General features: G+C 43.7%; 1 protein-coding gene across 2 annotated transcripts; it reads right to left on the bottom strand.

Moving 5' to 3' along the window:
- Window positions 1-290: 290 nt before the first annotated feature.
- On the bottom strand, window positions 291-14,650 carry DNAJB4 (DnaJ heat shock protein family (Hsp40) member B4). 2 transcript variants are annotated; one of them, XM_018559866.1, is made up of 3 exons: window positions 14,283-14,650; window positions 4,654-5,228; window positions 291-947 (listed from the first exon to the last, which is right to left on the bottom strand). In XM_018559866.1, exons 1-3 carry the CDS (start codon window positions 14,608-14,610, stop codon window positions 714-716), a joined length of 1,137 nt encoding a protein of 378 aa, XP_018415368.1. In that variant the 5' UTR covers window positions 14,611-14,650; the 3' UTR covers window positions 291-713. The 2 variants fall into 2 exon arrangements, with proteins under 2 accessions (XP_018415368.1, XP_018415367.1); XM_018559865.1 differs by having other exon boundaries at window positions 14,292-14,650.
- Between the last annotated feature and the right edge of the window lie 3,539 nt (window positions 14,651-18,189).

The raw sequence follows: 18,189 nt of genomic DNA, 5'->3' as shown, positions 1-18,189 counted from the left end.
GTGGCTACTTTTGTTCCCCATGGTCCCTGTGTGTGCTGTAATGTAGTCACCGCTCCAAGCTCACTCTCATGATGGACTACAATCTCAATACAAGTTAGTAAACTAAACATGAGATTGTAGCCCATCACGGAAGCGAGCTTGGATCGGTGACTACTTTACAACACACACAGGGACCATGGGGAACAAAAGTAGCCCCCCTCCAGAAGGAAGGACAGTGTCAGCACCAATTCAGAGATGATTTGAGGATCTACAGCCGAGTGATACACAAATAAGATACATTTCTGTTAGTAGTTATGGTACTTGAATGTAATTTTAAGATTAAACTCCTGAGTTTAGTGTCACTTTAAGTCACTGCTTAGATTTGCTTTTAAAGTGCAGTGCAACATGCACCATCACAAGTCTTTGGGTTTAGTGTCACCAACGAATATATATTCACAAGTCTTCTAATACAAAATCAGCTCTAGAGTAACAAAAAAAATGCTGGTATATTAATCACCCGTCACTAGCAAGCCTGTGGCGTAGAAAACAGACACAAGCACAAGTTCTTTTAGGAACTGTCACACGGCGCACACGCTGCCCATCCTAATACTGTAAAAGTGCACGTACACCCTCGGATAACATAATACCGGGTGCACAGCTGTAGTTTATTTGTAGGTCTTCATATGCGGTAATACAGTGCCGAGGCCGCCTTCCTGTCAGCTGTAGCAGATATTCTAGGAAACAGGCAGATGTCTTTTTAGAATCTCCTTCGATGCCTGTGGAATGGTGTCTGGGAATACAACTTCAAACTCAACCAGTAGATCTCCGCGATGATCGGGGTTTTTTGGAAAAGGGAGTCCATAGCCAATAATCCTCCTCCTCATCCCGGGTTTTATTACTTCGTTGATTGTCATGGGGATATTCCGTCCGTCTAGAGTGGGCACAGTGATTGAGCATCCACAGAGAGCCTGAAATTTATTAGAACGTTAGCTTTATAGTAGTTATGGAGAACATTATAAAATTACACTATCTGTGAAATACATTGTAACATTTGATAAACGTTTAATTTAAATAAATATGTAATATAGTCTTTATAAGTGGAAAGTAGGGATGCATCGATACCAGTGCAGATACTTGGCATTTTCATGAGAACTACCAGGGTTGTAGTGGTTGCAGCTGGGACCAGGCTCTGGCGCTCCACCACTGTCCTGAAATCATTAGTCTGTATTGTTTAAGAAAAACTGTCACATGACAATAAACAGAAATTTATCAGTACTTGTACTTGTAAGTACTCGGCATGTACCACTACTCGAGAAACTGGTATCTGTGCATCCCTTTATTTATATTTATAAAAACAAAATCGTACATTAAAACAGAGATGTACAAATACCAGGAGCTCCGTGTGCTCCTTACAAATGACAGCTGCCTCCTAACTTTTGAATTGTTCTCTTGTCTAGTCTTGGAGCTCGAAAAGTATCTGTACTTGTACTTGTACCGAGACCCCGTACTTGGTATCAGTGCATCCCTAGTGCTTGTTGTAGTCCACCCATATAAAAAAAAAAAAATTTCTTTCATCCTTCCAGAAGGGGGACCTCCAGTCTCCTTTTCAGATCATTTGAATCATTACTTTTTAGGAGTACTCGATATCGAGAACTCCAATGAGTCATCAATATAGTGGCTTAATACTTACCAGACAGCTGAGCTGGAGGTTTCAGTCAGGCAAAGGGAGCTGCAAAGTAAGCTGCTTTCTTTTTAGATAACCCATAGTTCTTTGTCATGTATTATATGTAACAAATTACTTTTGCTGGTCTAACAACAGTAATGTGCACGCTTGTTTTCACATTTAATTTCTTTCTACCCAGTTGACAAGCTATTGTGCCCCCTGGTCTATTCTGTTCTACCATCCTGGAAAGATAATACTGCCAAACCCTAAGCCCTCTGACGTTGCCTGTTCCTATTTCATATGGAGGCCTTCAATATCTATCCTGTACATGTAAATTCCCTCTATTCCCTAATTTGGGTACATAAGGTGCAGCCAGGAAACAGCAGCCCTGACAGCACCTACTACTCTGCACTAGTGCCCTTTAAATGCATATATAGCTAAAACATTTTGCCTTGGAGATGCAACAGGAAGTGAGAGGTATTTTTCCCATTGTGATGTGAATTTTCATCTTAGACAGCTGTCACCAGAATGTTCCCCGGTGGGAAATTTACCCTAATTTCTTGTTTTTAATGACAGCTCTATAAATTTAGGATTTTTCCTTACTTGCTGTCTTGGTGACAATGGTCATGAGACAAATAAAGGGAAGAATCAACCCAGAAGAAACAGACAGAGAGCCTAACCCTGCCAACCAGGACCACCTGACCACTCTCTGCTAGCCGCCTGCCTTAACCACGGACACAGACTAGATGGAATATAATATAGATGCACTGCACTTAAATCAGTTGACCGTTTGTGACCTGGCAATAATCTGCATACACACACAAACCACAAATACATATGACACAAAAGCAAAGATAAACAATCACATTCCTTAGGTTCATTACCATAAAACCCTTTATATGTAATGCTATGACTGCAGCACCTCTGTTAGCAGTGCACTAACTGTAATTAGATCAGTTCTGGGTGTGTCAATTAACTCTCCATATTTTAGCTCACAGCAGCAGGTTTTAGGATTGCCAACCACCAGTGAGAAAAAGCATAGTGTCATCTGTTAGTAAAGCTGGCCATACACCTATAGGTTATCTGCAGATTTTCTAGGGTCAGATGGAAAAAGTGCAACGGATTCCTCCATCTACTCTAAACTGTGTGGATGGAGGAATCTACCACTGGGCCAAGCTTCAGTATTTTGCTAGTCGGCCCCGCTGGCTCTCAAAATACCTGAACAATGCCTGTATCCAATCAGATTGTTCAGGTATTTTGACAGCCAGCTAGGCCGACTAGCAAGATACTGAAGCTTGGCCCAGTGGGAGATTCCTCCATCCACACCGTTTAGTGTAGATGGAGGAATCTGTTGTTCTTTTTACATCTGACCATAGAAAATCTGCAGATAATCTATAGGTGTATGGCCAGCTTAAGAAAGAGAAAAACATCACAGGTTAGTAAAAATCAGACGCAGTCCTGAAAAAATGCTACAATAGACATGCTACAATAGATGTGGGCACAGTCCTGAGAACATACTACAATAGATGTAGACACAGTCCTGAGAACATACTAAAATAGATGTAGACACAGTCCTGAGAACATGCTACAATAGATGTGGACAGAGTCCTGAGAACATGCTACATTAGAGGAGGACACAGTACACAGAAAATGCTACAATGGATGTGGGCCATATTGTATCTTACGACTGAAGCAAAGAACAATTATAGAATGGAACAATTACCAAATGAAGAAGAGTCCAAAATGTTATATTGATAGAGATAAAAAGCATCAAAGAACCAACACATTTTGGGGCACAAAATTCTCTTTCATCAGTGTGTAACTCAGAGGGAAATCCTTTTAGGAATCAGATATGGAAATTAGAGATAAGAAAATTACAGTGACCGCAAGATAATCTGTTTAACAAGGATTGGTACATGCAGCAGCTACTAACACTAAGTAAAAGTTAGAGTAGGGAGTGGTGATCACCCATGTCAGCCTTTTTTTGCCATCTGCGTCCCATTGGGAAGATTTCCTTTAAAGTCCTGTCTGACAGCCACAACAGGAAGTGGGATAAAGTTCCTAGTGGTCAGCAGAGTCACCAGAACTAGTGTCTCCATTCAGTGGCGTCACAAGGGGGGTGCCACCATTGGAGGGGTGACACCAAAATGACTGACAGTAATTTTGGTGTCACCCCCCTTCTGAAAAGTCGGGTGCTCGGTCATGGACCGAACGCCCAGCAGTATCAGGAGAGAGGAGGGGACCCGGCGGCATACCTTATCCCGCCGGGTGACTGTCCCCTCCTCTCTCTGCCGGTGTCCATCACCAAGATGGCCGCCGTCAGGTATCAGAAGATCGCCGCGCCTGCGCGATTACATCATCGTGCACATGTGTGGTGACGTCACACACATGCGCAGTGACGTCTCAGCGGGGTGACACCCGGTAACTGCTCCAGGTGTCACCCAGCCTCGGGGTCTCCATTGGAAGATTTCCCATCTATTCCTGTTCTGACGACAATCCAAAATGTTTAATTTACTTTTAGTGATAATGGTCACCAGGACAAATAAAAACGTTGAATCTCTCTAACGGGGACACAGACAGCCACAAAACCTGGTTGGTGTTCTAATTCCCCTCTCATTCTATTCAAAATCTTGGTTTGACGCTAGTTCTGGTGACCCTGCTGACCACAAGGGATTTCACTCATTTTGGAGGGATTTCCTCTCACTTCCCGTTATGGTTACTGGACAGGAAGTGGAGGGAAATCTCCCCAACAGGACACAGATGGTAAAAAAAAGGGTTTATAACCCTCCCTTACTCTATCCAAAACAAAACAAAAAAAAGTTTTGACTTCAGCTATACTTTAAGTTGTCACAGGCTACAAGGAGATTGCTGTGTTGGAATATCTGATATGCACATGCTGAGTTAGTGATTCACTAAGTAAAACAAGGATAATAATAACGTTATTTTCTTCTATTCACAGTAAAACACTTTGAAATATAAAAGGTTATAATATAACTAAAGCAAAGTCTCACCTCTCGCAGGTTGATCTGTAAAGGGCAGACAATGTTCGATCCATCCCTCTTAAAATGAGTGTGGGATTTGTCTTTAATAACAAAGACTACATCGGCAGGAATGGTCATTGGCATCTCATCTCCCTCCTTGGGGAATGTGATTTTGGTGCCTTCTTTCCACCCCTTTTTAATCTCAATGGTCAGGATCTTGTCCTCAGTCCTCACACTTCTTCCATCGGGGTTCAGTCTTTTTCTGGAGATTCTCATCCTTTTAGTGCACCCCTGATAGATCTCTTCCAGAGACACCCTGAGCTCGTGAATGATCGGCGGGTCCTGCTTACGCCTGATCTGGTTTCCGACCTGGTTCTTTTCTCTCGGAAACCCATTCATGCCGAAGCTAGAAAATGAGCCAAACGGATCGCTGTCCAGTTCCATGTCCTCGTCATCCCGACCTCCGCCCATCCGTCTCCCGAAAAACATTTCGAAAGGGTTTGCTCCCCCAAAAAACGCCGCAAATGTGGCATGAGGATCTCCATGGAACGTGTAGTGAAAGTTTCCTCCGTGTCCATTTTGTGCATTGGGTCCTCCTTTAAGCCCTGGAAAGAACAAGTATGAATGTTTTTAATACAACATTAAAGTAGTATTAAACTCTCAAAGTAAAGTATTTCTTTACATTTTTGCCCAAGAACTTACAGTCATCATGTTTCAGAACAGCTCCAACTCTCTCAGCTTACCTAAACTTCCTGTTAAGATCACAAGGGACAGTGCAGCCCAGGAAAGGTGAGGAGAGCAGTGGAGTAGATTGCCCTAATGTGCCTGTGTGTTTGTGGAAACAGTAAACCAGTAAAGTTTGCCTGAAGAAGGGACCACTGGGTTCCGAAATGTCGCTCTGAGATGTTACACTACCATAGTCAATAAAGAGATTGACTTGTCATCGCTTTGGAGTGCGAGTGACTTTTTACTGGTTTCATGAGATTTGCGGAGGCATCTGACAATAATATCACTTTAATATTAATGATTGGTTTACAGAGCTGCCCCTTTCAAGTTCCTTCCCACTGCTATGCATTACAGGAATACAGTAGAGATATCCAATTACTTATATAGGGTGCCTAGGACAAAGTGGTAGGGGTAAGCTGGGGATCTTTTCATTTTGGCAGCGAGCGTCATACCTCTGGCTGACGTTGTTTGAAAGGCTGAAGACAAAATGAAACAAGTGGCTACGGCCCTGGCATTTCCTAGAATAAACACTGAGTGGGTGGCACTCCATGAGCATTGAATGAGTGAGTGAAGCTTTTTCTCCAGCTCCCCATGAGCACCACTGTCATAAATCAAGGTAAATGTAAAGGTTTTCTGACTTAAATAAATCGCTGAACTGTACAAAGTGAAATATAAAAGAGGTATTTCCTGGTTCTTCTAGCTGCCACGGTATAGCTCGTTCCAAAGTTCAGCGAGCGAGACAAGCAACACATGGCCAAAGCAGAAGGAACACACTGAAAATAATCCATTATATAATATTTGATTAGTACATTCTTTAAGGCTGGGTTCACACCTGGGTGTACGGAATATGCATGTTTGCTGCACGTTTCGTGCCGCGCGTTTTTACCGCGATTTGCGGTAAAAGAAACGCACGACAAATGCGCGTTTCCAACGCACTGTAAAACGCCCAGGTGGGAACCATGCCCATAGGCAATTATTGGTTTTCACATGTTGAGCGTTTTCACATGTTGAGCGCACTGTAAAACACCCCGGTGTGAACCAGGCCTTAAGGTCATTTATAAAGCTCCTAAGGCTAAAGACAGATCTTACAGCTCGTTCACAAAAGCAGCGTTGGCCTGTATTGCCCAATACAGTAAAGACAGGACAAAGAAAGCAGCCTTATGCGCTTGTTCACATCATAGCGTGGCATTTAGCGCACGCTACAGCACAGCGCACTTAGCGTGTGGTACTGTGTTCTAGGTGCGTTGCTTTGGCATTCCTTGGAATGGCACCCCAATGCACCTACCAGCAGCCATGTGTTGCAGCACAGTGCAAAGCGTGACACTGCCATACCGTGCACTGCCTCGCAGTGGGAAAATGTAATGCATTTTTTGTCCACATTGTGCAATGCATGTGCCAGGCAGTATACACTCTCAGCTCATTTATGGCATCTGGTGGCAGCAGGGGACCAAGCAGAGGAGCAAAGATGCATCACACAGCCCTGGAGAAAGACACATATAAAGTAAGTGTGCCACAATGTGCAGGTATGCTGTGCTATCAGCTAATGGTCGTGTTCTGGGGGTGGGGGGGACTATCAACTACTATGTCATTCAGTCATTCAGGGAGGGGGGGTTCTCTCAGCTTATGGTCATCCTGGAGGGTAGGGGTGCTGTCAGCGGCTCTGTATAGTGTCCCACCCAGCTCACTGATGTCACTGGTTGCCAGGAGCTCTGGCTGGCGTCTTGCTCAGCTCCTAACACCAGTGAGATGGGCAGGCAGCCGGACCAAGCATCACAGGTTGCTAAGAGCTCTTAGAAACCTGGGACGCTGCGGCAAAACCCAACCCCCCCCCCCCTCTTCACCCCCAGTCCTGGCTGTTCCATTCAGCATAAAGGAGTGAAGAAAAATACCCAATACTTTGGAAGAGCGTGTACCCTACTGCTCTTCCTCCCATGTAACAGTGCTGGTTCTTGTTTATTAGCTGCCCCATATACCTCCTAACTTTCTGAGATGAGAAAGAAGGACATCTTTGAATATGTAGGCAAAGGGACACACCCCTGCCATGGCTACAGATATGCAGACCACATATAATTAATTAGCAAATAAATGATTGGTTAACCCATGTGTACTTTTTTCACCATTACTCTTCCTTTATTCTGGCTTGTCAAAATGAAAACTGAGCCAATAAAATAGCAATAAAGAGATTGATGGAGTGGAAGTCTGTCTGCCTGTTGCCATTGGTGGGTGAGCGAGTCTGGGTGCAGCTACAGGCCAAATCACCAGTACGAAGGCTAGGTGGGACCATACAATCCAGCAGCTCTTCCAGTGGTCATTGGAACACAATATTTTAGAGGTTGAATGAAAGGTGTAGTGCAATATAACACTTTGGTAGCTATAAAATACATTTATTTAGGGAGATCTGTACCATAAAGGAGAACAACTGAAAAGGAAAGAGGGACAGAGGGAGTTGATCCCCAAAAAGAGGCAGTCCCTAGTCCCTCTAATCAGGGGCAGTTGGGAGCTATGGCACCCAAGCACCCAGCGCTGTCACATGGCATGGGCATGGAGAGTGAGTCCTGACTTGGAGTTTACACGGGCCTTCTTTTCTTTTCTTCCAGTGGTAAGTGGAGGGGGATGATCGCAAGCATATGCAACTGGGGGATCAAGATTAAAATGAACCCGAAGGACCTCAGAGTTTTAAAGTCATCTTAAGATATCTCATAGGTAAGGAAATGAAAACCAGGACAAGAGTGCTGCCCAGAGGAGGATTTTATGACAAGCCAGGATAATGTCAGACTTTTAAAATATTAAAAGGATGCAGCGGTCAACATTACAGATCAAAGGTTTTAGTCTGCCTTGGCTCGGAGCTCAGGAAGAGCAGCTTCTTATTTATGGACAAGGAACATGTGAGTTTTGTAATCGGAATAATAATGTCATTTAGTAATGCTGACATTTCCCTTGTTGATTCATGAATTTCAATGATTGGTCCACTTAAAAAAAAAGAAAATCAGATCTGAACTGAATGCTATTCAAGCACAGCCTCCTGGCAGAAATCTCCATTCCTGGGACTGTGACTGTGCTTCCTTCAAGCTTAATTTGGAGATTTCTCAGATGCATTCCCTTTGGCACAACACTACTGCTTGCAATTACATTTAACAATCAGTCTTGGAATTTCGTGACCTCATCATCTGCATTCTTAGTCTCCTGGGCTGAGAGCCAAAGGAAGGAAGTTCATGCATGCATTATATAGAAGTGGTGACATCACTCCTATATTTTTCTCTGTGTGTTTCGTAACAGGGTGTGCAAGGCCCCTTAGATTCCCACTAAAGACTCCAGCTGCATGGAGTGTGCATGTTCTGCCAGTGTTTGTGGGAGTTTCCTCTAGCTACTACTGTATCCTCCTTCAATCCAAAAACACGCTGGTGGGTTAAATAGGCTTACATTCAAACTGGCCTACTTTCCATGCACAAAGAATCAGGGGTAGGGTTGCCACTTGTCCAGGATTCACCCGGACAGTCCGAGTTTTGAATGCTGTGTCTGGGTTTCATGGCAGCAGAGACCCGGACACATGATGTCAGGCAGACAGGGGTAATGAAAATTAAGATAGGGGCTACTGGCCACCCACTGAAAATAGTCTCAACTGTGATATTTGCATACGAATGGGTGGTGCTATTTACATATGAATAAGCCACGATTCATTCTCCCAAAAAAAATGTCCGTGCGTCTCTTGAAAAAAAGGTGTCAACCCTATTCAGGGGTCTAATAGGCCTCTGATGCCACCATAAAGCATCATGTGCTAAGCCAGTACACAGGTATTAATGAAGGTGCTGGATTTGCACTATAACAAATAACCTACAACGAGCTTACTGTATTTTTCCGTGTATAAGACTATACTTTTTCTTTAAAATATTTACCTAAAAATGGAGGGGCGTCTTATACACGGGGGGCCGAGAGGAGAACCGCGGTTGCGAAACTGCCGATACCCCCTGCAAACTTCCGATTGCAGAGACAAGCTAACAGGTTTCCTCCAATCATGATCCTTATGTACCTGATGTCAGCTGATGCTGCGGAGAGCGTGTAGCCAGTGCCCGGATGCAACAGGGAGCCCATAAAAATGTCAGAAAAAAAAAAAATACAGGTACCAGTAAGTGGCTGTCTTACTCTGCAAAATTTAAACTGGATGTAATCAGTTATGCAAAAGAGCATGGGAAATATTGATTTCTGTATTTTGGGTAAGAAAAGTGGGGCGCGTCCTATACATGGGGGCGTCTTATAGACGGAAAAATACGGTCCGTTTAGATCAGGCTGCCCATAGAGATACATTGAGCTTGCGATCAGACCTGGCAGAAAAGCTGACAGGTCGATCTGAATGGACTACCGTTGTGAAAGGGACGTACGTTTGCACTGATGCAATAGTTACCTCCCCTCTTTCCCTTGCTGTACAGATCTACATGCTTAAATCATCATGATCGGTCTACTTAAAGTTATCAATTCATTAACAGGCCTTCACGTTCTGCTTTCAACTAGCATAGTCATTTACATTTATTATTCCAAAAATTCAATTTTTCCCCCCAAAATGTTATACTCTTACAAAAGTCATGTTCTAGTAAGCTGGAAGAATTCGTTATAGTTAAACATTAGGGTTACCCATTGTCTTTTCTGCTTCGTGCTCATTTATTGTTCCTTTTGTTGTATCAAACTACCACATTATGGAAATTGTCACTGGAACATGCTATGTTAGAGGAAACAATCCATATAACAGTGCCCTGCAAGAGATAAGCTCTTCTAATGCAAGCGTATCTAAACCCAAAAGCAAAAATGTGATATACTGTATTGCAGCTTAACCAATTCTTAGATGGGTTGCTTGCATCAGTTTTTTTAGGGTTATTTTACTTTTTTTCAATTGGTTATCCAACCAGTAAGTGTGTTTTTTCAACTTCCTTTAAAAGACCAAGTTGCCCATCCAAAATGGCAGATAGAGGGTTGAGCAAACCATTTACCCTGAAAGGGCTGCTTACAATGGTTAGCCATTCATTTACATAAAATAAATTTAGCCCAAAAAAAAGCATTGTTGTAACTGCTTAAAAAGTGTTAGCTAGAGTTCGGCTTTTATTATTTAGTCAAGTCCTTCTAAATCTGCTAGTGCATCTAATACTACCTTCCCCACTGGGTGATAATGCTGCTGTCCAAAGGTGACTCTGTTGCTCATCCATAGAGTGGAGCCACTCTTAAGTTGGCCATACACCTATAGATTATCTGCAGATTTTCTATGGTCAAATGGAAAAAGTGCAACAGATTCCTCCATCTACGCTAAACTGTGTGGATGGCGGAATCTCCCTGGTGATAATGCTGCTGTCCAAAGGTGACTCTGTTGCTCATCCATAGAGTGGAGCCACTCTTAAGTTGGCCATACACCTATAGATTATCTGCAGATTTTCTATGGTCAAATGGAAAAAGTGCAACAGATTCCTCCATCTACGCTAAACTGTGTGGATGGCGGAATCTCCCACTGGGCCAAGCTTCTGTATCTTGCTAGTCGGCCCCGCTGGTTCCCAAAATACCTGAACAATGCCTGCATCCAATCAGATTGTTCAGGTATTTTGACAGCTAGCGGGGCCGACTAGCAAGAAAGTGAATGCAGCCAACACATTTAAAGATTGGTAATGTGCTTTCACTTCTCCGGAGGCCCATTAGTCCTACCTCCCCTCCAGCAGTGTGTCTTCAATGTCTTTAGCATTCCAACTTTGGGAAATGTTTGATGTCTTTGTCCCCCCCCCCCCCCTCAGCAAACATCGTGGTTCCCAGCTGCCACCCTTACATTACTGCTGAGTCCTGTGGTGACACAGAGGTAAGAGGAAAGTATCAGCAGAAGCCTCACTGTCCCAACAGCAGCTGTGCCTAGTGAATGTGCTCATGCCCCCTGAACTCAGAAAGAAGCTTTGGAAGAATGCCCATGCGGTCATGTGACCACTGAATAAAAGTGTCAGTTAGGATAAATAGCATCAGTTTATAGTGTTTGACACATTGCATTGTTTTTTTTATATAACAGAGGGCTTTTTATTCTATTACATAACCTTTGAAGCGGAACTCCAGGAAAAAAAATGCTTTTTGGTTATTTGCAATTTACTAATACCTTACTACTAAGGACAGGAGTCCCATCTGAGTCTCGCTGTTACGTTAAAACCCCTTCCTAAGCACTGAACTTCCAGCACACAAAGTTACGGTCCCGGATGTAGCACACTGCAGATAGTGGGTTGTTCACTCAGCACTCTGGCCATTTGCAAAATGTCTTTTTTACACACCATACAAGGTGTTCTGTGAATGGACAAGGGAGATCACATGGTTTACTCTCCCCATGTGATCTCCCTTGTCCATTCACAGAATGCCTTTATTCTGTGTGAAAAATATAAGAAGATTTGTGAATGACCAAAGTGCCAAACAAGTGAACCACCGTCTTAACTGTACTAATGTTGGGACTGTAACTTGTTATGCTGGAAGTTCAACACTTACAGAGGGGTCGAGGTCCATAAACATGATCATTTGAACTAATGCAGCAGCCAGCCCCAGATGGGACACCCGTCCATTGTGGTAAGATATTATTTCTTTATTACAGGTATTTATAAAGCACAGACTACTTACACAGTGCTTTACATACTATACATTTACATCAGTCCCTACCCTCAAGGGGCTTACAACCAAAGGTCCCTATTGCACACACAATTTAGACTGGAGCCAATTAACCTTCCAACATGTTTTTAGAGCTTGCGCGGAAACCAGAGGACACTAAGAAAACTCACACAAGAGCAGGGAGAACATGCAAACTCCTTGCAGATAGTGTCCTGACCGGGAATGGAACCAAGGACCCCCAGTGCTGCTAACCACTAAGCCAATGTGCTGCAGTAAATGGCAAATGGCCAAAAAATTCAGCTTTAAAGTACAAGTGGTCTTTAACTGAATTCCAAGATAGTGATATACTGGAAATGTGAGACCAGAGTCTTTAAAGCTGTTACTATTAACTCTAGAAGCAAATTGCTCTCTATGTATTATCACTAGGGATGAACCGATACTGATACTAGTATCAGTATCGGTGCCGATACCGGGTATTTTGGGCGAGTACTTTACAATCAGGAAGCCGGCAGTGGGTTATGACCCGCCTCCTGGCTTCCTGATTGGCAAGGAAGCCAGCTTCATATGTTGCTAAGGAGCCTGGCTTCCTAACCAATCAGGAAGCCAGGCGGCACGTCATGACCGGTCTCTGGGCTTCCTGATTGGTCAGGAAGCCAGGCTGCCTAGGAACAAGTGAAGCCAGCTTCTTAGCCAATCAGGAAGCCAGGAGGCAGGTCATGACGTGCCATCCGACTTTCTGATTGGCTAGGAAGCCAGCTTCACTTGTTGGTAGCCAGCCTGGCTTCCTAGCCAATCAGGAAGCCGGCGGCACATTGTGACTCATGTCCCGGCTTCCTGATTGGTCAGGAAGCCCTGCTGCCTAGAAACAAGTGAAGCTGGCTTCCTAGCCAATCAGGAAGCCAGGAGGCAGGTCATGACGTGCTGCCCTGCTTCCTCATTGGCTAGGAAGCTGGCTTCACTTGTTGCTAGGCAGCCTGGCTTCCTGACTATTCAGGAAGCCAAATGGCACCTCATGACTCGCCGCCCGGCTTCCTGACTGGTCAGGAAGCCAAGCAGCCTCTGAAGCTGGTGTTCTTTCGCTAGAACACCAGCTTCACAGGCAGTCAGTAAGCCGGGCAACAGAACAGGTCATGATCGGCCACCCGACTTCCTAATAATAGGAGCACAATGTACTGGTACTTGGTACTCGGTATCGGCGAGTACTGAAAAAAAATATCGGTACTCGATACCGAAAAACCGCTATCGGTGCATCCCTAATTATCACATACATATATACTGCAAAAATGACATAACTCATCGCTTCCCTGCTTCAAAAGCATCCTCTTCACCTGCATGATCTACCTATGACATGTTATCCTCCTTCACATATGGTACATGATTAGTGACATCCCCCTCCTGTATGTTACCATGGAGTACATTGCTTTCTTCCTTACCCACATCACCTTTCGCACCCTATCCAGATGTTACCTTGTATCCCAAAACTGGCTTCAAAGTATCACTCTGCTGCATTGCTGATCACCCTTTGACTGATCGCAGCAGCTGCTTTGATAAATTCTAAAGCGGCATCTGACATTTGTGAAGTGTGCCAACCAGTCTCACACAATTTCTACTGACGTGCAGTCTTCACATCCCGGGAAGCTGAAAAGCTTCATGCGTGGGTGTCTCTGCCTTCGCAAGAGTTATTTTCTTTAGAAGAAAGGCGGTTTAAAGTGCAAATTCATCATCGCTTGCCAATTTGGGGTATTGGATCAGATATGTGAAAGCTAAAATCTGAGATACAATGGTCACAAAGTATCTTTAAAACATCCTAAGATATGACCAATCAATTTTATAGATTTTGTCCTGGCCATATCTGATATAGGTTGGACTGGATGGTCCTGTGTCTTTTTCCCAATCCTATCTACTATGTAACAAACTATGTAACTATGAGTACCACGGGCAGGTGCCCACTGTCCTCTAGAGCGCCCACTGCTGGAATCCACCAAAACATTTTTTTCTACACCCATGTCAATATGTGGGCATAGCTCACACATGGCAAAGGGACTGTTCCCTTTCCTATGTAGCAACAGTAGTGGTTGTTGATTGATGCCAGGACTTTTCCCGAGAACTTCCCAGATGGCAAGTGCTCGAGATCGCTTAAACGTTTAAGCCTCTAAGCAATTGTAACAACAGAATCTTTGGCCAACATGCTAGCTTCATACTTTTTTGAACCACTTACGAAGCATTGAAAGGGCATTATACACACATTAACCCCTTCCATGCCATGCTGGTCTGTATTCTGTACATTCTGTACATTCACAAGCTTGAATGTTAGAAGATGCTGATACAATGCATACCTTCCTCTCCATACTGGTCATAGATCTCTCGCTTCTTGGGGTCACTTAGCACCTCGTAGGCTTCGGCGATCTCTTTGAACTTCTCCTCTGCGTGGGCTGACTTGTTTTTGTCCGGATGCCACTTTAAAGCTTGCTTTCTATAAGCCTTTTTGATGTCTTCCTCTGAAGCCCCCTTCTCGATGCCCAGAATCGAATAATAATCTTTCCCCATATCACCTCTGTCAGCAGGACTGGAATGCACAGAGCTAGTCCCTTGCACTGGATATAGAAAGTCTGTTCCCCCCTCTAAGTGTTCACCAGTCCATCCCCTCCTGTTCATATATAGAGATCAGCTCCCAGCCTCCCATGTACGTCTCTCTCTCTCTGCTGCTTGCAGAATTCACCAGCTCTTTCTAGAAAGTTTTTTTTTATTTAAACAAGCTAAAGCTTTATTAGATGACTGAGGCAGCGGAAAATCTGTGTAACCCGTTACTTATCTGTCTTGATAGCTGGGCGTCAAGCAAGCCAAAGAGCTGGTACAAAAAGTCTATTGTGGCTTTTGTATTCCCTACATCATTTTTTATGAGGAATTTTGCCACATACATCATTGTAAGCAATATGTTGTTGCTAAATAAACAATGTGGACTTATAGCTCATATTTTATGTGTATATTAGTTTCTTTTTAACAGTGAGAGTAAGAGTGAACAGCAAAAAAAAGACTAAGTGGTCTATTCGAGGTTGTCCCTTTTGAAATTTTTGGCTTTTGTATGGAAACTGCACTGATCAGTGCGGCAAAAATAGTGCAGGGAGCAGTACAGGCGGGGGGCAGTTCAGATTGCGTGGACCCGCGTGGTCGCATGAACGGTCCCCATAGCAATGTATGGGATCGTTCGTGTCAGCGGATCCGTGCGGCCGAACTGCCCCGGCGTGAACGGGGTCGAAGACCGGGGTGTTAAACCCCCTTCCTGCCCAGGCCATTTTTCAGTGTTAATTCCATCATGCAACACTGTACTGAAATTAATTTTATATCATTTTGGTGGGACACATAGAGCTTTCTTTTGTTTATTTAATCACCACGAGGGGTATTATTTTTTACTATATAAAGAAAAATTTTAGAAAAAAAAAACTTTTGCCTAAGTTATGTTATGAAACATTTGTTTTGTAAAATATAAAAGATGGGATCACATCAGATAAATAGATGCCAAACATGTCACACCTTAAAATGGCGTGCGCCCGAGACAGCGCAAAAAACTACCATACCCAAAGATGCCCATATGCGACGATTTAAAACTTTTAACGCTAATCAATTTAGTGTTAACAATGATTGATGGCCCTAAAATTATTGCTCACACTCCGGCGTTCACGGTGATATGTAACATATGTGGCGCAATCAATGTTTCTGCATGTAGGCGCACCTGACACGTGTTTACATTTGTATCGGGGGGTGTGGGACCTAAACATTTTGGGGGGGGGTTATATATATATATTTTTTGTACATTTTTCTTTTGCACTTAACTTTATTGCTATCACGTGATAGCACAGATACAGTGACAGGTCCTCTTTATGGAAACATCAGGGGTCTCTCAGACCACTAAAGTCACCTAGGGACCCCAAAGAAGCTGAAATCTGCTTCACCAGCTTCTTCTCCAGCTACAGTAGCCAGAGAAATGACACACTGAAACTGGAAGTGATGTAATACAGATAACTTTCTGGTCCAGTGATCGGAGGGGAGATCAGCTGGTAAAAGTGTGCTGACCTCTTTCCGATCCAGCCACGGAGACCTACCATGCTGGTCCTGGGCCCGCATGGAAGAGATCGGATATAGCAAGCAGTGGCGGTGGAGGGGTGCTCACTCCTGGGCACCATGCAAGAGATTGCTTTTATGTAACAGTCTTCATTGGCTATAAACAATGTGTACAGTTTCAGTCCCATGAGGGGGGTGGCAGGAAAGGACGTTTAAAAACGCCCAACCGCCGTCAAGAGTGTGCGTCCGGCTGTTTAATTACAATTGGAGGGACAGCAGGTGGTTAACCTTTCCGTATAGATCTGTGTTTGTAGTACCAAGCATGTAGAAATTCACTTGCTGTTGACTGACTCACTACCTCTGCTGGAAGTCTGTTCCAACCATCTCTGCTGGAAGTCTTTTCCAACCATCTCTGCTGGAGGTCTGTTCCAGCCATCTCTGCTGGAAGTCTGTTCCAACCATCTCTGCTGGAAGTCTGTTCCAACCATCTCTGCTGGAGGTCTGTTCCAACCATCTCTGCTGGAGGTGTGTTCCAACCATCTCGGCTGGAAGTCTGTTTCAACCATCTCTGTTGGAAGTCTGTTCCAACCATCTCTGCTGGAGGTGTGTTCCAACCATCCCGGCTGGAAGTCTGTTCCAACCATCTCTGCTGGACGTCTGTTCCAACCATCTCTGCTGGAAGTCTGTTCCAACCATCAAGTAATGTTTTAGTAAAATGCTTTCTAAGGTTAGTTGTAAACTTTTTCTTTTGCTAGTTTGAGGTCATGTCCCCTTGTTCTTGATCTCAGCTTCATATTAAAAATCCTGCCATCCTCAACCTTATTCCCACCCTGAATGTATTTAACTCTTTCACTGCCTGAACTGTTTTTGCATGCATGCATGCATGCAAAATGCACCTTTTAGGCCCGAAGATTCATTAAAACCCAATAGAAGTATATATTTTCTGAAAGCAAAGACCCAGGAGAATAAAATAGCGGTAGCTGCTACCTTTTACATCACACAATAATTGCATAACTGTTTATCAAACCCAAATCTTCAGTAATCAACATTCAAATGCATTTTAGTGCACATAAACAAGTTATAATACCCAATTTTTGGGGGTAAAATATAAAATATGAGGTGGCATCCAGTATATAGATACCAAACATGTCAAGTTTTAAAATTGTGCGTGCCTGTGGAATAGTATCAAACTTTGTTGCCGAAAATTGCCTCTAAATAACAGTTTAAAGCCTTTACAGGTCATCAGTTTAGCATTAACCATGAATAATGACCCTATAATTATTTATTTCACTATGGCATGCACTGCAATTACAGAAAATTGTTATCCAATACTTACTGTCATTTTCCTTTCCTGGCTCTCCTCCATGTCAGCATAGCTATATCCCATTGGTATGCTGACATGAGGTGAGCCAGGCATATGGAATAATGTTATCCAATACTTACCGTAATTTTCTTTTCCTGGCTCTCCTTCATGTCAGCATAGCTATATCCCATTGGTATGCTGACATGAGGTGAGCCAGGAATATGGAAAATGTTATCCAATACTTACCGTAATTTTCCTATCCTGTCTCGCCTCATGTCAGCATACCAATGGCATATAGCTATGCTGACATGAGGTGCGCCCGGAAATGTAGTATGTGCTGCACAATCGTCACTTTATACATGGGCGCACCCAATATGTATGTGTGTGTAAGTGGGGGCAGGGGAGCAAAGGTTTATTTGGATAAGAGGAAAGTTATAACAAAGCACAGAAAACAGAATCGGGCAAAGAAAAAAGCACGTAGAGCACAAAGCTGCACGGTTACAGCTCACAGCAGAGTCACAACGTAAAAAGGCATAGGAATTGAAGCAACATAAAATGTCCATAGGAAGGAGCTAAGAATGGTAAGGATCCGATAACAGCAAGAATATCATTATTATCCAACAAAGGGGGATCCAGGTTCGAGTAGAGCTCACATGGCGGTCCAAGATGACATAATAAGGGCCAAGGCTGCACAAAGAAAGTGCTTTGAAGCAGAGATTCAGAGAGAAACAGCGAGTGAGCAGAGGAAAGTGAAAGGAGGAAGAGGAAGGAAAGAAAAGCCAGATTCAGAGGGATGAAGTTAAAGAGAGAGGGAGAAAAGAAGGGGGAGGCGAGAGTGGGGGGGGGGGGGGGAGGGGGGGGAAGGGGAGAAG

The sequence above is a fragment of the Nanorana parkeri genome, unplaced genomic scaffold (genome assembly GCF_000935625.1).
Source record: "Nanorana parkeri isolate BGI_ZX_2015 unplaced genomic scaffold, ASM93562v1 scaffold418, whole genome shotgun sequence".
NCBI classification, from domain to species: Eukaryota; Metazoa; Chordata; class Amphibia; order Anura; family Dicroglossidae; genus Nanorana; species Nanorana parkeri.
The sequence above is the reverse complement of the archived record's forward strand: the minus strand, read 5'-3'. Positions and strand labels throughout refer to the sequence as shown.